The sequence below is a fragment of the Elephas maximus genome, chromosome 3, assembly GCF_024166365.1.
Source record: "Elephas maximus indicus isolate mEleMax1 chromosome 3, mEleMax1 primary haplotype, whole genome shotgun sequence".
NCBI classification, from domain to species: Eukaryota; Metazoa; Chordata; class Mammalia; order Proboscidea; family Elephantidae; genus Elephas; species Elephas maximus.
The window spans coordinates 198111810-198131110 of NC_064821.1; the positions used below are offsets into that span (position 1 = coordinate 198111810).

Here is a 19301-nt window from a genome sequence, read left to right on the forward strand (position 1 = left end):
TCTGTATTTTCTGCTCAACTTTTCTAAAAACCTAAAATTGCTGTATAAAAGGGAAAAAAAGAAAAAAAACATTGCCATCGAGTCAGTTCCAACTTACAGCAACCCTATAGGACAGAGTAGAACTGTCTCTTAGGGTTTCCAAGGAGCAGCTGGTGGATTCTAACTGCCAACCTTTTGGTTAGCAGCCAAGCTCTTAACCACTGCACCACTAGGGCTCCCTATAAAAGAAAGTCTATTAATTTTTTTCTAGTCAAAAGGGCAAAATAATCTTGAAAAAGAAGAGCAAATTTGGAGGACTCACACTTCATAATTTCAGAGCTTATTACAAAGTTGCAGAAACCAAGACTGTGTGGTATTGGCATAAAGATAGACATACAAATCAATGGAATGGAATTGAGAGTCCAGAAATAAACCCATAAGCTTATCAGCTACTTATTTTTTGGAAAGAGTGATAAGACAATAGCAAAAGAATAGCCTTTTCTACAAGTGGTATTGGGACAACAGAATACCCACATGCAAAAGAAAGAAGTTGAACCCCTACTCATACCACATATAAAAATTAAAGTGTTATCAAAGACCTAAATGTAACATCTAAAACTACAAAACTCTGAGAAGAAAATATATAGGTACATATTTGAGATTTTAGATTAGACATTTTTTTTTAGAAATGACACCTGAAACTCAAGCAAGCCACAAAAATAATAAATAAGTTGGACTTTTCAAAACTGAAAAGAACACTATCAATAAAGTGAAAAGACAACCCATAGAATGAGGAAAATATTTGTAAATCTTATATCCGATAAGGGTCTAGTATCCAGAATATATTGTTGCTGTTAGGTACCATTGAGTCACTTCCTACTCATAGCAACCCTATGTACAACAGAGCAAAACACTGCTGGGTCCTGCACCATAATCACAGTCTTTGTTATGCTTGAGTCCATTGCTGCAGCCACTATGTCAATCCACCTCATTGAGGGTCTTCCTCTTTTTCACTGACCCTCTACTTTACCAAGCATGATGTATGCCAGGGACTTGTCCCTCTTGATAACACGTCCAAAGTACTTGAGGCAAATCTCACTATCCTCGCTTCTAAGGAGCATTCTGGCTGTACTTTCTCCAAGATAGATTTGTTTATTCTTTTAGCAGTCCATGGTATATTCAATATTCTTCACCAATGTCATAACTCAAAGACGTCAGTTCTTCTTCAGGCTTCCTTATTCATTGCCCAGCTTTCACATGTGTATGAGGCGATTGAAAACACCATGGCTTGGGTCAGGCGCACCTTAGTCTTCAAGGTAACATCTTTGCTTTTTAACTCTTTAAACAGGTCTTTTGCAGCAGATTTGCCCAATGCAATGCGTCTTTTGATTTCTTGACTGCTGCTTCCATGAGTGTTGATTGTGGATCCAAGTAAAATGAAACCTTTTGACAACTTCAATATTTTCTCTGTTTATCACGATGTTGCTTACTGGTCTAGTTATGAGGATTTTTGTTTTCTTTATGTTGAGATGCAATCCCTGCTGAAGGCTATAGTCTTTGATCTTCATCAGCACATATATATATACACACACACATATATATACATTTATATATATACATATATATATAAACTATTACAACTCAAAAATAAAAAAAACAAATAACCAAATTTAAAAAAAAAGAAAAAGAGGATAAAACATTTGAATAGGCATAAAAAAAAAAGATGTATAAATGGTTAATAAGAACATGAGAACATTTTCAACATCCTTAAGCATTAGGGAAATGAAAATCAAACCACAATAAGATACAACTTTCTACCCAATAGAATGAATATAATAAAAAAAAAAAAATTTTAAGACAATAACAAGTGTTAAGGATGTCAAGAAAATGGACTCCTCAAACATTGCTGGTGGAAATGTAAAGTGGTGTGGTCACTGTGGAAAATATCTTGGCACTTCCTCAAAAAACTTAGATACAGTCACCAAAACAAAAAAAGTTCCCATTGTGTCAATTCCAGCTCATGGCAACCGCGTGTGTGTCATAGGAGAACAGTGCTCCATAAGGATTTCAACGGCTGATTTTTTAAGTAGATCACTAGACCTTTCTTCTGAGGCCCCCCTGGGTGAACTCTAACCCCCAACATTTTGGTTAGGGGCTGTCATGGATCGAATTGTGTCCCACAAAAGTGTGTATTAATCTGGTTAGGCTACGCCATGATTCTCAGTATTGTGTGGTTGTCCTGCATTTTGTGTTGGATAAAATTTTCCTACATGTTGTAAATCCTAACATCTGCCTGTGGTTAATGAGGCAAGATTGGATTATGCTGAAGAGAATTAGGGTGGAATGTGACGCGTTGCTCAGATCACATCCCTGATCCAATGTAAAGGGAGTTTCCCTGGGGTGTGGCCTGCACCACCTTTTATCTTACAAGAGATAAAAGCAAAGGGAAGCGAGCAGAAAGTGGGGGATCTCATACAACCGAGAAAGCAAAGCAGTGAGCAGAGCATGCCCTTTGAGCCTGGGGTTCCTTCACAGAGAAGCTTCTAGTGCTGAAGATTGATGAGAAGGACCTTCCTGTAGAGCTGACAGAGAAAGAAAGTCTTCTCCTCCAGCCGATGCCCTGAATTTAGACGTCCAACCCACTAGACTGTGAGAAAACTAATTTCTCTTTGTTAAAGCCATCCACTTGTGGTATTTCTGTTATAGCAGCACTAGATGACCTAGACACAGGCCAGGAGTGTTAACCATTTGTACCATCACCCAGGTACCCTCTTGCCACAGTGCTCATTATATCTAAAACTCTCAAATGTTAGTTCCCTCTCCTACAAAAACACAAATGGAGCCCTAGTAGCTCAGTGGTTAAGCATTCAGCTGCTAACCATAAGGTTGGTAGTTCAAATCCACCAGCTGCCCCTTGGAAACCCCATGGGGCAGTTCTACTCTGTCCTATAGAGTCACTACAAGTTGGAATGTAATCAATGGCTACTGGCTTTTTGGTTTATACACATGCACGTACACACCTACTCTCTCTTTTTACACACACACACACTCATACTCTGTCACATTGCATACACTCCAGCACCAGCAGCAATAAAACTGATCTGCACCCTTTAAATATGTCTTTCTAAAAGTGAAGCCCTAAGTGCTGCATACCACCTGTCTGTCTTTTGGCTTAACTTTATCTATTCTGCCTACTTCACTCTTCTTTCTTTCCCCAGAAAAAAGAAAAAGTCTTATTCTGCTTATCATTGAGATTGATTTTTCCCTCTAATCTATCATGGATTGCAGCTAGGGAATGTGGAGGGATATCCAGGAACTCTGACCTCAGGGGGAAAAAAATCGTTTTTTTCTCCAGAGAAGCTATAAACCAACACTTTGAAATCATATTTCAGAAGTTTTAATATCCGTAATAGTCTGGTTCATAATTTTTTCAAAAAGGTAAACTTTGAAATGCCTTAACACTTGGTTTTATATGTCAAGCTATCAAGCAATCATGTCTGTTTTTAATGCTGTCTCCATTTTTAAAAATTTGTTGAAGTTACTGTTCTGGTTATGGTTAAGATATATTATGTGTTGATCCAATCTCTTTCAAAAGAAGGATTTTTTTCCAACCCAGCTTTTTAAGTGAGTGACTAGTGTAAGTATATGATAAATTGTCAACTGAGTTTATGTAGTGAGTGAGAACTACTAGTAATCAATCCAAGTATGCTTTCAGGATTTTCACCTCTACTGTGTTATTTTCTCTGTTAGTTGATTTAGATCTGGGAAGTTTATAAGGCAGACAGAGAGAATATGACAGGATGTGTCTGTTCAAAGCACAAATAAGTGGAAATCCTTGGACAAGACCTTATACTTCATAGATATTCACTCATTCATCCATCCAAAGGTATTAAGCAGGCTAATATTCAGCATGGCAATGGGATAACACAGGTGAATAAAACACCTGCCCTCCTAGCACACCTGTTTTTTCAGGCTTTTGTGTCTCTGCTTAGGCTCTTCCCTTTCCCTGGGTTGCCCTCTCTCATCCCTCTCAGACTTCAATTGGCCCAATGTCACAAAAAAGTTAATTAAATATCATGTCTCCATGAATGCTTTTCTGACCTTCTAAACAGAAGTGACCAGTTCCTTCTTTTGTAAAACATACTTGACCCCAAACAGCAATCCTGGACATGTGACTATAGCAAGTTTTTGTACTTCTTATTATTTTTTTTCTGTCTTCCCCATTGGCCCATGAATAACTTGGAACAAGGTTTATCTTTCTCATTATTGTAACCCTGGGGCTAGTTAACTGTTTAACACATAGTGCTTGAGAAATGTGCATAGACTGAATATATATAAATGATATTATAGACATTTTTTCTGATGAATGGAAGAACTAAACAAAAGTAAGTACTATGTGAATAGAGGTATTTGCAAGGAGCAGTAGGGGAAAGGTGAAGGAGCATAGAGTGAGATGTTGGGAATCATAATGATAACAAAAACAATAATGATAATGAAGATAGCCCACATCCTGCAGCAATCTGGTACTATGAATAGAATATAGGAGGCAGCAACAAAATGATTCACTGTCTCTGACTCATCCTATTAGGAGGACCTGTGACAACTGATGTCTACCCACTCTTACACTTCTTTTGTAGAAGCTGCATCCTTCAGTAAATCTAAAGCCATGAAAAGTTTGTTTAAAATTAAAAGAAAAAAAAAAAACCTAACACTAATGGAGTATTCACTCATTCATGGGGGAGGGGACAAGAATGATTTTTAAACCCTTAGGGAACGATGGAAAAGAATGCGAGGAAGCAGTGAAGTTCTCATTGAAGAAGACCACTTGACCACTTTTGTCCTGTAATATCCATTGACCACCCACTACCTCTCAACCTCCGAGCAGAGAACCACCCATGTTCCCGAACTTAATGAAAAACATGGCACAGCCCACACAGACAAAGATGAGCAGGGTCAAAGAATTCTACTCTAAAAAGGTTAAGAAAATTGAGAAGCAAGTGGTCTATAAAGGAGGGAAATGTGAGAATCCACTCATATTTCTGCTAGAACTTGAAGGAAGAGACACCTACCCTACAGCAAACTTTAAGAACGGGATGAAAGTACACTTGTACTGAAAATTCAGTGAACAGTTTCAAGTTTCAATAGTTTCTGAGGCCCATCCAAGCACCTCCAAGGGAACTGTGAACCTCAAGACAGCTCTTCTGTAAGCACATCAGGTGCTGGCAATCAGGGAGACATCGACACCAGCTATTAAGCTGACCAACAGTGATAGCCTGGTAAAAGACCACTCTAAAGAGAGCACAGGGTACCCTCAGCCTCCAGCTTTTGACATGCTTACACAGAGATCTGTAGATAATTACGGGTCACCTGAAAGTCACCTCAGTCCTATTTCTGTGCTTTGGAACACGTAAATGAAACTAGAGAAAAAGGAGATAGAAACTGACTTGGAGATGGAGTAACAATGGGGACCAAAAAAATCCACTGGTATGGACTTGATTCCGACTCATAGCGAGCCTGTAGAACTTCCCCGTACGGTTTGCAGAGCTGTAAATCTTTACCGAAGCAGACCGTCACATCTTTCTCCCACAGAGTGGCTGGTGGACTCAAACCACCAAACTTTGGGTTAGCAGCCGAGCACTTAACCACTTTTACACATCCCTGACATCCATAAGAGGGCTCCTCTAGTGTGTGCCAGGGGTGTGTAAAAAAGAGATGTTTCTATACCCCTGTCTCTTAGAAAGCAACTTCTAGCTCTGTCTCAAAGTAGAGATAACTCCAGTGGGAAGATCCATAAAACAAAATACTCTGACAATCTTCCCCACTGAGATAAGAATAGGAGAAAAATGTAGCATGATTGTGCTCATATTGATATAAATAAGTACTTGGCAAAGTATGAAGTTTGCATTGTTTACTGAAAGAATTTAATTTGATGGCATTTTCCTTAGATTCTAGAATCAGTTCAATTAATATCTAAGACAACTGTTTCAAGGCCATTGTGGCTACTACATACAAATTCAAATCTAAAAGGTTTCCATAGGTTGAAAAGGAAAAAAAGTCTTCATAAAAAGTACATCTGAGTGAAAATGCAGTTGCATAGAAAAACAACCAATACACTCTCTTCCTGCTTAGGCTCTAGGGAGCAATAGAGATTTTTGACTTGATTGCACAGAAGGAAGAAATACATAAAGAAATGAATACTATTGAAGGAGGAAATGTGGCTGGATAATGAAAGAGGAGCCCTAACACACCCTCAGAGTAGGAGAGCTATTCGTTTTTGAATCAGCAAGAATTAAGGAAGCCCTTTATGAAATGCCTATTACAAGGCACATGATTTAATTCCTGAAAATGAAATCTGTCTCTGCGGCTTATGTTCCTAAGACTGCTGCCACCTCTCTTCCAACTGCCTCTTCTCCACAACACCTTATCAGACTAGGTCAAGGATTTGACTGGCAGAGAGGAGCCAGGTAAAGTGAGGGCCAGAAGAGGTTTCAAACATAAATCCCCAGGCACAGACACAAGTAGTTTTGATCCAGCTTGGGATTATTCTTGAATCTGGTAATAAAATGTACCAGAGCAGAATCCCTGGTTTTTGCCCTGTGTCTAGACCATGAAAAAGAAGCGCATTTCTAATCTCTGACATTATTTAGAGAAAACATTGCACTTGATGAACTTGTGTATTGTGGTATGTTTGTGAGTGGACACACATTACACTGGGCTAAAGGTCTCCTGAAAAAAATGATTCAATGTGTTAAGGAACGTTTTTGCCCACAGCTCTCCGTAGGGCATCCGTGACTTCCTTGTTCCTCAGAGTGTAAATGACAGGGTTCAGCAGGGGAGTGATGATGATGTAAGTCACAGAGAGAAGAAGGTCTTTTTCTACAGAGTTTTCTGACTTGGGCTTGAGGTAGGCAATGGAAGCACAGCCATAGTGGACAATGACCACGGTGAGGTGGGAGGCACAGGTGGTAAAGGCCTTCTTCCTACCTTCAGCTGAGGCAATCTTGAGGATGGAGGAGATAATGAGAACATAGGAGATAAAGTTCAAGCACACGGGAATGAAAATCACAAATGAACTGACACTATAATTGATTATCTCATTGACAGTGGTATCAATGCAAGAAAGTTTCATGACAGGGTAAATGTCACAAAAAAAGTGTTCCACCACTGTGCCACAGAAGGGCAAATTGAACATGGCTGTCACATGAAGAATTGCCATAACCAGACCAGTGCCAAAGGACCCACATACCAACTGAGCACACATTCCTTTGCTCATGATGACCGTGTACCTCAGGGGTTTGCAGATGGCCACATAGCGATCATAGCCCATTGCTGTGAGCAGGAAGCAATTGTTAGTGGCCATGATGACAAAAAAGAACATCTGAGTTGCACAGCCTGCCAGGGAGATGGGCTGTTTATGAAAAATGAGACTGGAAAGCATTCGTGGGACAATGGCCAGTGTGTACACAGTCTCTGAACTGGCCAGCATGCTCAGGTAGAAGTACATGGGAGTGTGGAGATGGTGGTCAGTGCAGATAACAGTCACAATGATGATGTTACTAGCCAGGGTTAAAATATAGACGATTAGGAAAACCACAAAGAGGGTGATCTGGTGCTTTCCAGAGCTAGAGAATCCCAGGAAGATGAATTCTGTCACTTCCGTGAAGTTCTTTCTGTGCATTCTACTATATCAGTGGCTGCAAGCAGTAAAGACAGCCATCAAAAAAAAAAAAAAAAATCCCATTAGCAATCAGACTTTACAATAAGGGACAAAGAACTGATAGAGTGAGTCTAATTCCTTCTGTAACCAGAAAGCTCATGCTTAGGGCCCTTCCACCTGAAGAAAGAAAAGTATTTATACCTCCTTGGGGTTTATACATGTGAACATTGCCACTGTAGAGAGCAGGATTCTGAGCAGATGCTTGCCTCTCACACTTTATGTTGATGTTAGGAAAGGGAAGAGAGTGCCAAGGTGAAGGGCATGCTCTGCGACCCAATCAATGATATCCACTGCCTAAAGCAAACTCTTAACAAAAGTGAATACTAGTAAAATGCATATCAAGGAAATCACAAAGATGAGACTTTAGGAAAAAAAAAAAAAAAACAGCACTATATTCAAGGAAGACAAACTTTGAGATGTGGTCATTGGGTTTGGTAACGAGGTCACAGAGGACATTCTACAGCGTTTCAGTTGACTTCTAAATCTAGAGCCTGATTTCAGAGAGGTAATATGGTCCAAACATGTCATTGTACCCTCAAAGCAGAACAACTTTTGCCATGATCGCTCTACTCAAGACCCACCGAAGTGTTTTTTTGCTGATTCCAGTAGTCCTTTTGAAAAGTAAAATCTGAAAAAGAGAACTGGCATTGAGATAACACTGTTTAGTTTCCACTACTACAGAAAAGAGGACAATTTGAGATATGAGCAAGGAAATGTAAGTACCAGAGTTGAGGGAGGAGGAGGTAGATGCTTGAGCCTGACTGGCTCATCTATTTTTAAAAACTCTGGTGTCATGGATTGAATTGTATCCCCCAAAAATATATGTCAACTTGGTTAGGCCATGATTCCCAGTATTGTGTGGTTGTCCTCCATTTTGTAATTATAATTTTCCTATGTGTTGTAAATCCTAATCTCTGCCTATGGTTAATGAGTCAAGATTAGATTATGTAAAAGAGAATTAGGGTGGAATTGTAACACCCTTACTAAGGTCACATACCTGGTCCAATGTGAAGAGAGTTTCCCTGGGGTGTGGCCTGCACCACCTTTTATCTAAAAGGAAAGGGAAGCCAGCAGATAGTGAGGGACCTCATACCACCAAGAAAGCAGTGCCAGGAGCAGAGTAGGTCCTTTGGACCGTGGGTCCCTGTGCTGAGAAGCTTCTTGACTAGGGGAAGATAGATGACAAAGACCTTCCTCCAGAGCTGACAGAGAGAGAAAGCCTCCCCCAGGAGCTGAAGCCCTGAAAGTGTACTTTTAGCCTACTAAAAAAAAAAAAAAATTTTTTTTTTTTTTTTAGCCTACTAGACTGTGAGAAAATAAATTTCTCTTTGTTAAAAACATCCACTTATGGTATTTCTGTTATAGCCGCACTAGATGACTAAGACATCTGGTGAGCACAGACTCTAATATGATTATAGGAAGCAGAGCACACTAGTTCCCTCTGTCAATAAGTGAGAATACCAAGTCTGTGTGGCAAGCATACAGCTGATCCTCCGGCTCTCTATAGAGACCATCTCATTGTTCTCCCTCTTTTCTTTTTCAGAACTGCTGAAATAGACTCTCTTCCTCTCCCATCTTCCATAATTTCCTGTGAGATGGTTTCTGCCATGCCCAATCCAATGAAACTCTTCTCTCAACTGTCGCCAAATAAGTCTTCATCACTAAAACTGTCAGCTTTTGTTTTTTCCTTCTCAGCTTCATTTAACACTCTGATCCTTGCCTTCTGGAAACATTCTCTGACCTTGGTTTTCATGACATTACACTATTTCTCTCTTCTCCCAGCATTCACTTAGTTGCCTTCCAGGAATCTGCTCCTGCCATCTATACCATAATCATGCGTGCCGTTCTCTGGTCAACCTCTGGCCCTTGTTTTTTTCTCTCCATGTACTTACTATAAAAATGGCATGGCAGGGGTATCTGACCTCCTGTAACTTCACAAAGGGGAGCGAGAATCACCATCAGCATCAGCCAAGGCTGGTTTCTATGAGACAGAGATCAGACATTCCTCTACCCCCTAACCTTTTTGTCGATTCTGAAACCCACCATCCCTCCCACAGCACTTTCTACTTCTTTGCTGGGTTCAGTAATTCATTGCAATGGCCACGTAGAACTCACAGACCATACTTACGAATATGAGGTTTATTAGGGAAGTAACTGGTGGCGTAGTTGTTAAGAGCTCAGCTGCTAATCAAAAGGTCGGTGGTTCAAATTCACCAGCCACTCCTTGGGAACCCTATGGGGCAGTTCTTCTCTGTCCTACAAGGTCACTGTGAGTTGGAACAGACTTGATGGTACCTAATAACAACAACAATGGGAAGTAACAGGTTACAATTCAGGTTGTGGAATGCTCAATTTACAGTTATTCAATCACGACAGCCTCTTCTCAGCCATGCCCATAGGCAGGTCTCTGTCTGGCTCTTGGCTTGGCCTCTGTCCTGCTCAGGCAAGTGTTACACAGTTCTTTTAGCTCCGCCAGTAAGTGCCCAGAGGCATCCTAGTCTGCCAGCAAGCTTCCTTCCCAAAGGTGCTCAACTTTCTTGCTCTGTGGGCCAGGAAGCCCACTGTACCATCTCCTACTGGTCTCCTACCAGTCTCCTGCCGGACTTCTGGTTCTATTGCCTCTATTGCCACCATTTTGCTGCTGCTCCTTCTTGATGTCTCTCACCATCTCTGATGTTATAATTCTTTCTCTCTGTCTCTTGACTCTAGGAGGTTCTCTGCACAGGAATTCCAGGTCTAAAGGATGTGCTCCACTTCTGGCTCTTCTTTCTTGATCATGGTGAGATCCTCCCTCTGCTTTGGAATTGGTTCTTTTTTAAGCTCAGTGGGATGGCAAAACTGACCAGTGCCCTCATTAGGGATCTATACACCTTATTTGCATGGTCCCACCCCCAAAGACCCCCACCAGTCTGTCAGTTTGTTGTACTGTGGGGGCTTGTGTGTTGCTGCAATGCTGGAAGCTATGCCACCAGTATTCAGGTACCAGCAGGGTCACCCATGGCAGACAGGTTTTATCTGAGTTCCAGACTAAGACAGACTAGGAAGAAGGGCTCAGCCACCTACGTCTGAAAAGAATTAGCCAGTGAAAACCTTGTGAATAGCAGTGGATAATTGTCCAATTTAGTGCTGGAAGATGAGCACCTCAGGCTGGAGGGTACTCAAAAGATGACTGGGGAAGAGCTGCCTCCTCAAAGTAGAGTCGACCTTAATGACGTGGATGGAGTCAAGCTTTCAGGACCTTCATTTGCTGATGTGGCATGACTAAAAATGCAGAGAAAGAGCTGCAAACATTCTTTAATAATTGGAACCTGGAATGTATGAAGTATCTACGAAAATTGGAAATGACCAAAAATGTAATGGAATGCCTAAACATCAATATCCTAGGCATTAATGAGCTGAAATGGACCGGCATTGGAAATTTTGAATTGGACAATCTTATGGTCTACTATGCTGGGAATGACAACTTGAAGAGGAGTGGAGTTGCATTCATTGTCAAAAAGAACATTTCAAGGTCTGTCCTGAAGTACAACGCTGTCAGTGATAGGATAATATTCATACACCTAGGAAGACCAGTCAATACGACTATTATTCAAATTTATACACCAACCACTAAAGCCAAAGAGGAAGAAATTGAAGATTTTTACCAACTTCTACTGTCTGAAATTGATCAAACATACAATCAGTATGCATTGATAATTGCTGTAAATTGGAATGCTAAAGCTTGAAACAAAGAAGGATTGACAGTTGGAAAACGTGGCCTTGGTGATAAAAATAATGTCAGAGATCGCATGATAGAATTTTGCAAGACCAATGACTTCCACATTGCAAATACCTTTTGTCACCAACATAAATGATGACTATACACGTGAACTTCACCACATGGAATACACAGGAAAAAGAGGAAGACCCTCCATGAGATGGATTAACACAATGGCTGCAACAATGGACTCATGCGTAGGAACAATCGTGAGCATGGCGCAGGACAGAGCAGTGCTTTGTTCTGTTGTGCACAGGGTCGCTATGAGTCAGAACAGACTCTACAGCACCTAACAACAACAACAGCCCCAAAGGATGTCATGCTCTTTATTTACACTACTAGCAAGCTGTCCAAATCCCTTGATGGACCACAAGCACCTAATGTGCACAGTGCCACCCATTCATTTGGTGAGCGTTACGAAGACTATGGCTAGAAGGGCCGTATTAAGTAATTCATTGAAACACACCCTCCTTTTCAAATTTCTATGTTGATTGTTCCCAAAACTCTATAGCTGTTACCAATCTCTTTCCCAAGTCCGCAATTCATTCTCGACTCTTCTACTTCTTGGTTTTGCAATCATAATAAATTTTGTATTTTTGAAAGCAAACTGAACACCTACATCCTTCTTATTGTCTGATGAAGCTTTCCATCTCAACTTTTCTGTCTTCTTCAATAGCCCCATTATTCCAGCCAAATGGGGTCAGCAGTTTGGAGCCAAATCTACTTTGACATCACAGTCAGTAGAATTTTTCCTTAAAGTATGTCTTCTATCTCGCCAAGTTGTCTGGATTCACAATGTCCTACTTAAGATTAGAGTAACAAATCCTATAGCCAGGTTAATCAAACACATTCCAAAATTTCTGTGGAAACTCAGAGAATCAAAAATAGCCAAAATAATTTTGAGAAAAAGTACAAAGTTAAAGAACCTAAATTACTGTCTTTTAGGAATACAGTAACCTGGATAGTATGGTATTAGCATAAGAGGAACATACAAATCAATGGAACAAAACAGAAAATTCAAAAATACAGCCACACATACATGATTAATCAGTTTCTAATAAAGTTCTAAGGTATCTCAATGACAGCATTTTCAACAAATGTACTGGAAAAAACTGGATATCATAAAGAAAAGCGAAATAAGCTTCAAAGCTTACCTTATGCCATACGCAAGAAGAAACTCAAAATGAATCATAGACATAAAAATAAAAGCTAAAACTACAAAAATTCTAGACAAAAATATGAGAGAAATTCTTCACGACCTTTGAAGAAGCAAAGAGTTCTTATATACAAAGCAAAAAGCATAAATCAGAAAAGGAAAAACACAAATTGAATTTTATAAACACTAAAAGCTTCTACGTTTCAAAAGACATTTTTTGAAAAATGAAAAGGCTAACCACAGACTGGGAGGTAACATTCATTACTTGATCCAGAATATATAAAGAATTCCTACAACTCAATAAAAAGAAGACAAGATTTAAAAATCAGAAAAATATTTGAACAGATGTTTTACATAAAAGATATACAAATAGTCAATAAGCACATGAAAGGATGTTCAACATCACTAATCAAAAGAGAAATATAAAAATGAAAGCACAATAAAATACCACCGGCCACCCACACAAATGGCTAAAATTAACAAGCCTGACAACACCTAACGTTGACATGGAAGTGAAGAATTGAATCTCTTAAACATTGCTAGTGGGAATGAAAGTGGTACAACCAATTCAAGCACTTGGCAGTTTTTTTTTTTTAAGTTACATATACTTATCGTATTACTCAGCATTATTTTCTAGGTATTTAGCCAAGAAAAGTGAAAACATGCATCTACACAAAGAAATGTACGTGAATGTTCCTCGCAACTTTATTCCTAAAAGCCAAAAACTGGAAACAACTGAATGTCCAAATTGTAGTGTAGTCATAAAATGGAATACCATTCAGCGATAATAGGAGCAAATTACTAACACAGGCATACCTTATTTTATTGCGCTCACTTTATCGCGCTTCGCTGATGCTGTGTTTTTCACAAACAAAGGTTTGTGGCAACCCTGCATTGAGCAAGTCTGTCAGTGCCACTTTTCCAACAGCATGTACTCACTTCGCTTCTCTGTGTCACATTTGGTAATTCTTACAATATTTCAAACTTTTTCATTATTCTTATATCTGTTATGGTGATCTGCGATCAGTGATCTTTGACGTTACTATTGTAATTGTTTTGGGGTGCCATAAACCACACCCATATAAAACAGCAAACTTAATCAATAAATGTTGTACGTGTTCTGACTGCTCCAGTGACGGACCGTTCCCTCATCTCGGTGCCTCTCACTGGCCTCTCTTCCCTAAGACACGACAATATTGAAATGAGGCCAATTAATAACCCTGCAATGGCCTCTAAGTGTTAAAATGAAAGCAAAAGTCGCGCATCTCTCACTTTAAATCAAACACTAGAAATGATTGAGCCTAGTGAGGAAGGCCTGTCAAAAGCCAGATGGGCCAAAAGCTAGGCTTCTTTTGCCAAATAGTTAGCCAAGTTGTGAATGCAAGGGAAAAGTTCTTGAAGGAAATTAAGTTGTTTTTTTTTTTTTACTACAGTAAACACACAAATAAAAAGAAAGCCAAACAACCTTATTGCTGATAGGAAAAGGTTTTAGTGGTCTGGATGGAAGATCAAACCAGCCACAACATTCCCTTAAGCCAAAGCTGAATCCATCGCAAGGCCCTAACTCTCTTCAATTCTGTGAAGACTGAAAGAGATGAGGAAGCTGCAGAAGAAAGGTTCGAAGTTAGCAGACGTTGGTTCACGAGGTTTAAGGAAAGAAGCCGTCTCTATAACATAAAAATGCAAAGTGAAATAGCAAGCACTGATGTAGGAGCTGCAGCAAGTTATCCAGAAGAGCTAGCTAAGAGAATTGATGACGGTGGCTACACTGAACAACGGATTTTCACAGTAGGAGAAACAGTCTAATATTAGAAGGTGCCATTTTAGACTTTCACAGTTAGAGAGGAGAAGTCAATGCTTAGCTTCAAAGCTTCAAAAGACAGGCTGACTCTCTTATTAGCATCTAATGTAGCTGGTAACTTTAAGTTGAAGCCAATGCTCATTTACCATTCCAAAAATCCTGGGGCCCTTGGGAATTATGCTAAATCTACTCTACCTGTGCTCTATAAATGGAAAAACAAAGGCTGGATGACAGCCCACTTGTTTAAAACTTGGTTTACTGAATAGTTTAAGCTCACTGTTGAAACTAACTGCCCAGAAAAAAAGATTTCTTTCAAAATATTACTGCTCCTTGACAATGCACGTGATCACCCAAGTGCTCTTTCTGATGGAGATGTACAGGGAGACGAATGTTGTTTTCATGCCTGCTAACACAACTTTCATTCTGCAGCCCGTGGATCAAGGAATAATGTCAACTTTCAAGTCTTATTATTTAAGAAATACATTTTGTAAGGCTATAGCTGCCATAGATAGTGATTCCTCTGATGGATCTGGGCAAAGTAAATTGAAAACGTTCTGAAAAAGATTCACCATTCTAGACCCCATTTAGAACATTCCTGACTCATAAGAGTAGGTCAAAATATCAACATTAACGGGAGTTTGGAAGAAGCTGATTCCAGCCCTCATGGATGACTTTGAGGGGTTCAAGACTACAGTGGAGGAAGTAAGTTCAGATGTGGTGGAAACAGCAAAACAACTAGAATTAGAATTGGAGCCTTAAGATGTGAGTGAATTGCTGCAATCTCACCGTAAAACTTTAATGGATGAGAAGTTGCTTCTTATGGAAGAGCGAAGAAACTGGTTTCTTGAGATGGAATCTACTCCTGGTAAAGATGCTGTGAACACTGTTGAAATGACAACAAAGGATTTAGAATATTACGTAAACTTTAGTTGATAAAGCAGTGGCAGGGTTTGAGAGGATCAACTCTAATTTTGAAAGAAGTTCTACTCTGGGTAAAATGCTATCAAACAGCATCACATGCTACAGAGAAATCTTTTGTGAAAGGAAGAATCAATCGATGTGGCAAACTTCATTGTTGTCTTAGTTTAAGAAATTGCTACAGCCACTCCAACGTTCAGCAACCACCACCCTGAGCAGTCAGCAGCCATCAACTTGGAGGCAAGACTCTCCACTGGCAAAAAGATTACGACTCACAAAAGGCTCAAAGAATAGTTAGCATTTTTTAGCAGTAAAAACAAACCAAAAAACAAAACCTTTGCTGTTGAGTCAATTTTGACTCATAGTGACCCTATAGGACAGAGTAGAACTGTCCCATATGGCTTCCAAGGAGCACCTGGTGGATTCAAACTACCGACCTTTTGATTAGCAGCTGTAGCCCTTAACCACTGTGCCACCAGGGTTTCCTTAACAATGAAGTATTTTTTATTAAGTTATGTATACTGTTTTTTTAGACATAATGCTATTGCACACTTAATAGACTACACAGTATAGTATAAACATAACTTTTATACACACTGAGAAAAAAAATGTGTGACTCGCTTCATTGTCATATTCGCTTTATTGTGGTGGTCTGGAACTGAACCTGAAATATCTCTGAGATATGCCTGTGCAAATAATATGGCTGAATCCCAAAGGCATTTTGCTTTTTCCAACTCATAGCAACCCTACAGGACAGAGTAGAACTGCCCCATAGGGTTTCCAAGGTGCAGCGAGTGGATTTGAACTGCTGACCTTTTAGTTAGCAACCAAGCTCTTAACCACTGATTAGTGTTAGCAAAGTATCCTATTCGCCAATATTACCACCACTCCAGGCTCCTCTCTTTTTCTTGTTATTGTAGAAATGTAAAAGCCATTAGCTCTAGAATAAGGTTGTCTGAATCAACTCTCAGCTCCAGCACCTTAGGAAACGTGTGAGTTTGAGCAACTTGTTTAATCTTGACAATCCCCATTCTCCTCATCTGTAAATAGGGTAACAATAGCACCAACCTCACGGGAATATTGTGAGGATTAAATGAGATAATCCTTTCAAAGCAGTTAACACAAAGGTTCAATTCTCATTATCTCTTAAAATTGTCCTTGATACTATTCTGCAGTAGAAAGATGTGATCTGAGAATTTGTTTTAAAAGACAACAAAAATAAAGTGTGCGAGATAACAAAAGACAAGATGGAGAGATACAGAGAGAGAGAGAGAGAGAGATGGTTATCCCCTTGGGAAAATAAGAACACTGAGATAGACTAATAAAATGGAGTTAATGCAGCAAATATTTTGTCATGAATATTGCGTACTCAATTTAAAAAAAAAAGAAAGAAAAATTTGGAAATGCAAAAAGAATTGCATTTCTAAGGGAAAAAGCTATGAAAGAATTTATTGACACCTATAAGAAATCATATTTCTGTTATTTAAATCTGTGAATGGAAAGTGAATCTGAGAGTGAAAGAGACAGGATTTAAAATCTGCAACTTAGGCCAATCTCCTGAAAATTAGTATTACATGCAAATGATTCTTACAGAAAACACACAAACAAACGTTATGGCCTCTTCTCCAGAGACTTTGAACTGAAAACAAATTCTAAGATGCCAGGGATGAAAAAAGTGATGTCTTTAAAAATCTGTGATAATTACAGCTGCCTAAAGGAGCTAGGGGAAGAAAATCACTGGATCGTATTATAAACATGGGAAAGAACCTGCAAGGCTGTGTTTTTAGGACTTGAGCCCACCGTACATATCTGTGCTACATTGCCCATTTCAGAACTCTAGATCGTGGCCCTGGATGGATGTAGGAGCAGATGAGAATAAAGCCTTCTTAAGCTAAGAACGATATACATGGATTCCCCCAACACCTCTCAAATCTGGTCTTACAATCTCTACAAAAAAGAAAAAAAGAAAAGAAAAACTCTTCAAGGATATATACGAAATCTTACAATCACTTACATTTCTCCAAATAGGACTGTACATTAGAGAGTGGGAAATGCCATTCACACTGGGCCCCTTAGCTCTGAAAGCTATGCCCATAGAAGGAGGTGGAGTCTGTATAAACTCAGAGATCAAGAGGAGCATCTCAGAGGACAAGCCATGTTGACTACTACTCCTCTCCTGGGTCTCTTTTCCTCAGATCTTCCTGATTATCTCAAGGGAACCAGTAGAGTCAGACTCCAGACATTAAAAATGGGACTTCTCTATTTTTCCCAGTGGTTGGTGCTTTGTGACACTTGGAGCCATCCTCTCAGGTGTTTTCTCTTTTTCCTATCTTGACTTTATTGAGGGAGTGTCACAAGCATGTGTGCAAGAATTGCTGTCTTTAGAAGATGAGGGATTAGTTTCTGTAGAATTCCCAAGACAGAAGGCACTTATATGAGTAAGTAAGATTCAGGATTTCCCAAGGACATCCATTTGTTAATAAATTCCATTTCAACAGAATAGATATTCTCAGTAAATCACCGCCTGAGTATGGGTAGTTAGACTCCTTCTGGGAGGCTTTCCAATGAGTTTGTCATGCTCCTGGCATCTACAGTTGCCTGCCTTTGCCCAATGCCAACACCCCTTGACTAAGTTCCTTTCCTCTTAGTGTCCCTCAAGGTTCTTCTGAAACTGTAGCAAATGATGTTTTGATTTTTCCATTTAACCTATGTTTATTCTTCTCTTTCCCACATGGAAGTTATGGAATGGTATAAAGGCTTTAATGGACTTTTACTTCCTTGTACCATAAGACCATTCCATCAGCCTAGGGCTGTGTATATTTAATACACACACACATACACACCAGGGTCGTAATCAAACAGTCATGTTGACTGTGGTTCCTGTTTCCATACAGTATAAATGTCCTTAACCTCCACGGCATCTCAATAGAACTTGGAATAAGGAATTTTGGAGTAGCCCCTAAATCCTGTTTTGCCTTGTGGTTCAATTCCAGTAGCCTCTTGATTCAGTCTTTCCCCACGTTCATAGTGACTTTGATATCTTACATAAACCTCAAGATTTTAAAAGTTATCTGAAACATACCCATATCCTTCAGTTAATTTTTAGTTATCTCCAAGATCTGTCTTTCCCTTAGCCTTGTTTCTCTCAGCTCTTTTATCTGACAGGGGCAATGCTGTCACTGATTCCTCAACATTTTTTTTTGTACATTTTTATTTTAATAAAATTTCAAACTTGGAGAAAATTTGCAGGTGTAGGACAATGAACTCCTCCATATCCTTTACCTAGATTTACCAATTTTTTTTTAATGTTTTGCCCCTTTTGCCTTATTTGTGAGTAAGTTGGAGATATAAGGCCTTTTACTCTTAAATACTTCAGTGAGTAAAAAGACATTGAGTCGAGTACCACTGCCTTCCACCGAAACACTTCCTGGAAGAAAACTGTTAGAAACTAAGATCCAAAGTTCAGGATTCAACATCACAATTCCAATGCTTCCTTTTCTGAAATGGAAAGAACCCTGTTCCTTCTCCGATTTCTTTTGAACTCAAACCCTGGAGGTAAAAAAAAATATTTATTGCAGAAAACAAAGTATAGGAGAATTAGACAGCCCCGCTTGCCTTACCTCTCTTTACCTCTCCTCTTCCACCAGATCAGGAATATTACTTTCCAAAGAGGATAGCACTTTCATATTGACTAATACATGTCCATCTAGAAACTCTACAAATGCTCGTCTCAATTTTTTCCACAACCCAAATAATTTCTCTTACTTTCCTTTTTACCAGGCAAGATTGATTGATTATTCCCAGGCAAGATTGAGTGCCACTTTTTCTATTCAAATTCTTCCTTTTTCTTTAAAATTTTTTTTCCAAACTTACAGAAAAGTTGCAAGTACAGTACAAAGAACTTTTTTTCTTGAACGATTAAAGAGTAAATTGATGATATAGGGCTCATCATTGTTGAATACACTATTGTTTA

The 19301-nt window shown here is 39.3% G+C and overlaps 1 protein-coding gene across 1 annotated transcript; it reads right to left on the reverse strand.

Annotated features, from left to right (window-relative positions):
- Positions 1-6727: 6727 nt before the first annotated feature.
- On the reverse strand, positions 6728-7657 carry LOC126071524 (olfactory receptor 10J5). Its single transcript, XM_049875712.1, has one exon. It carries the CDS (start codon positions 7655-7657, stop codon positions 6728-6730), a length of 930 nt encoding a protein of 309 aa, XP_049731669.1.
- Between the last annotated feature and the right edge of the window lie 11644 nt (positions 7658-19301).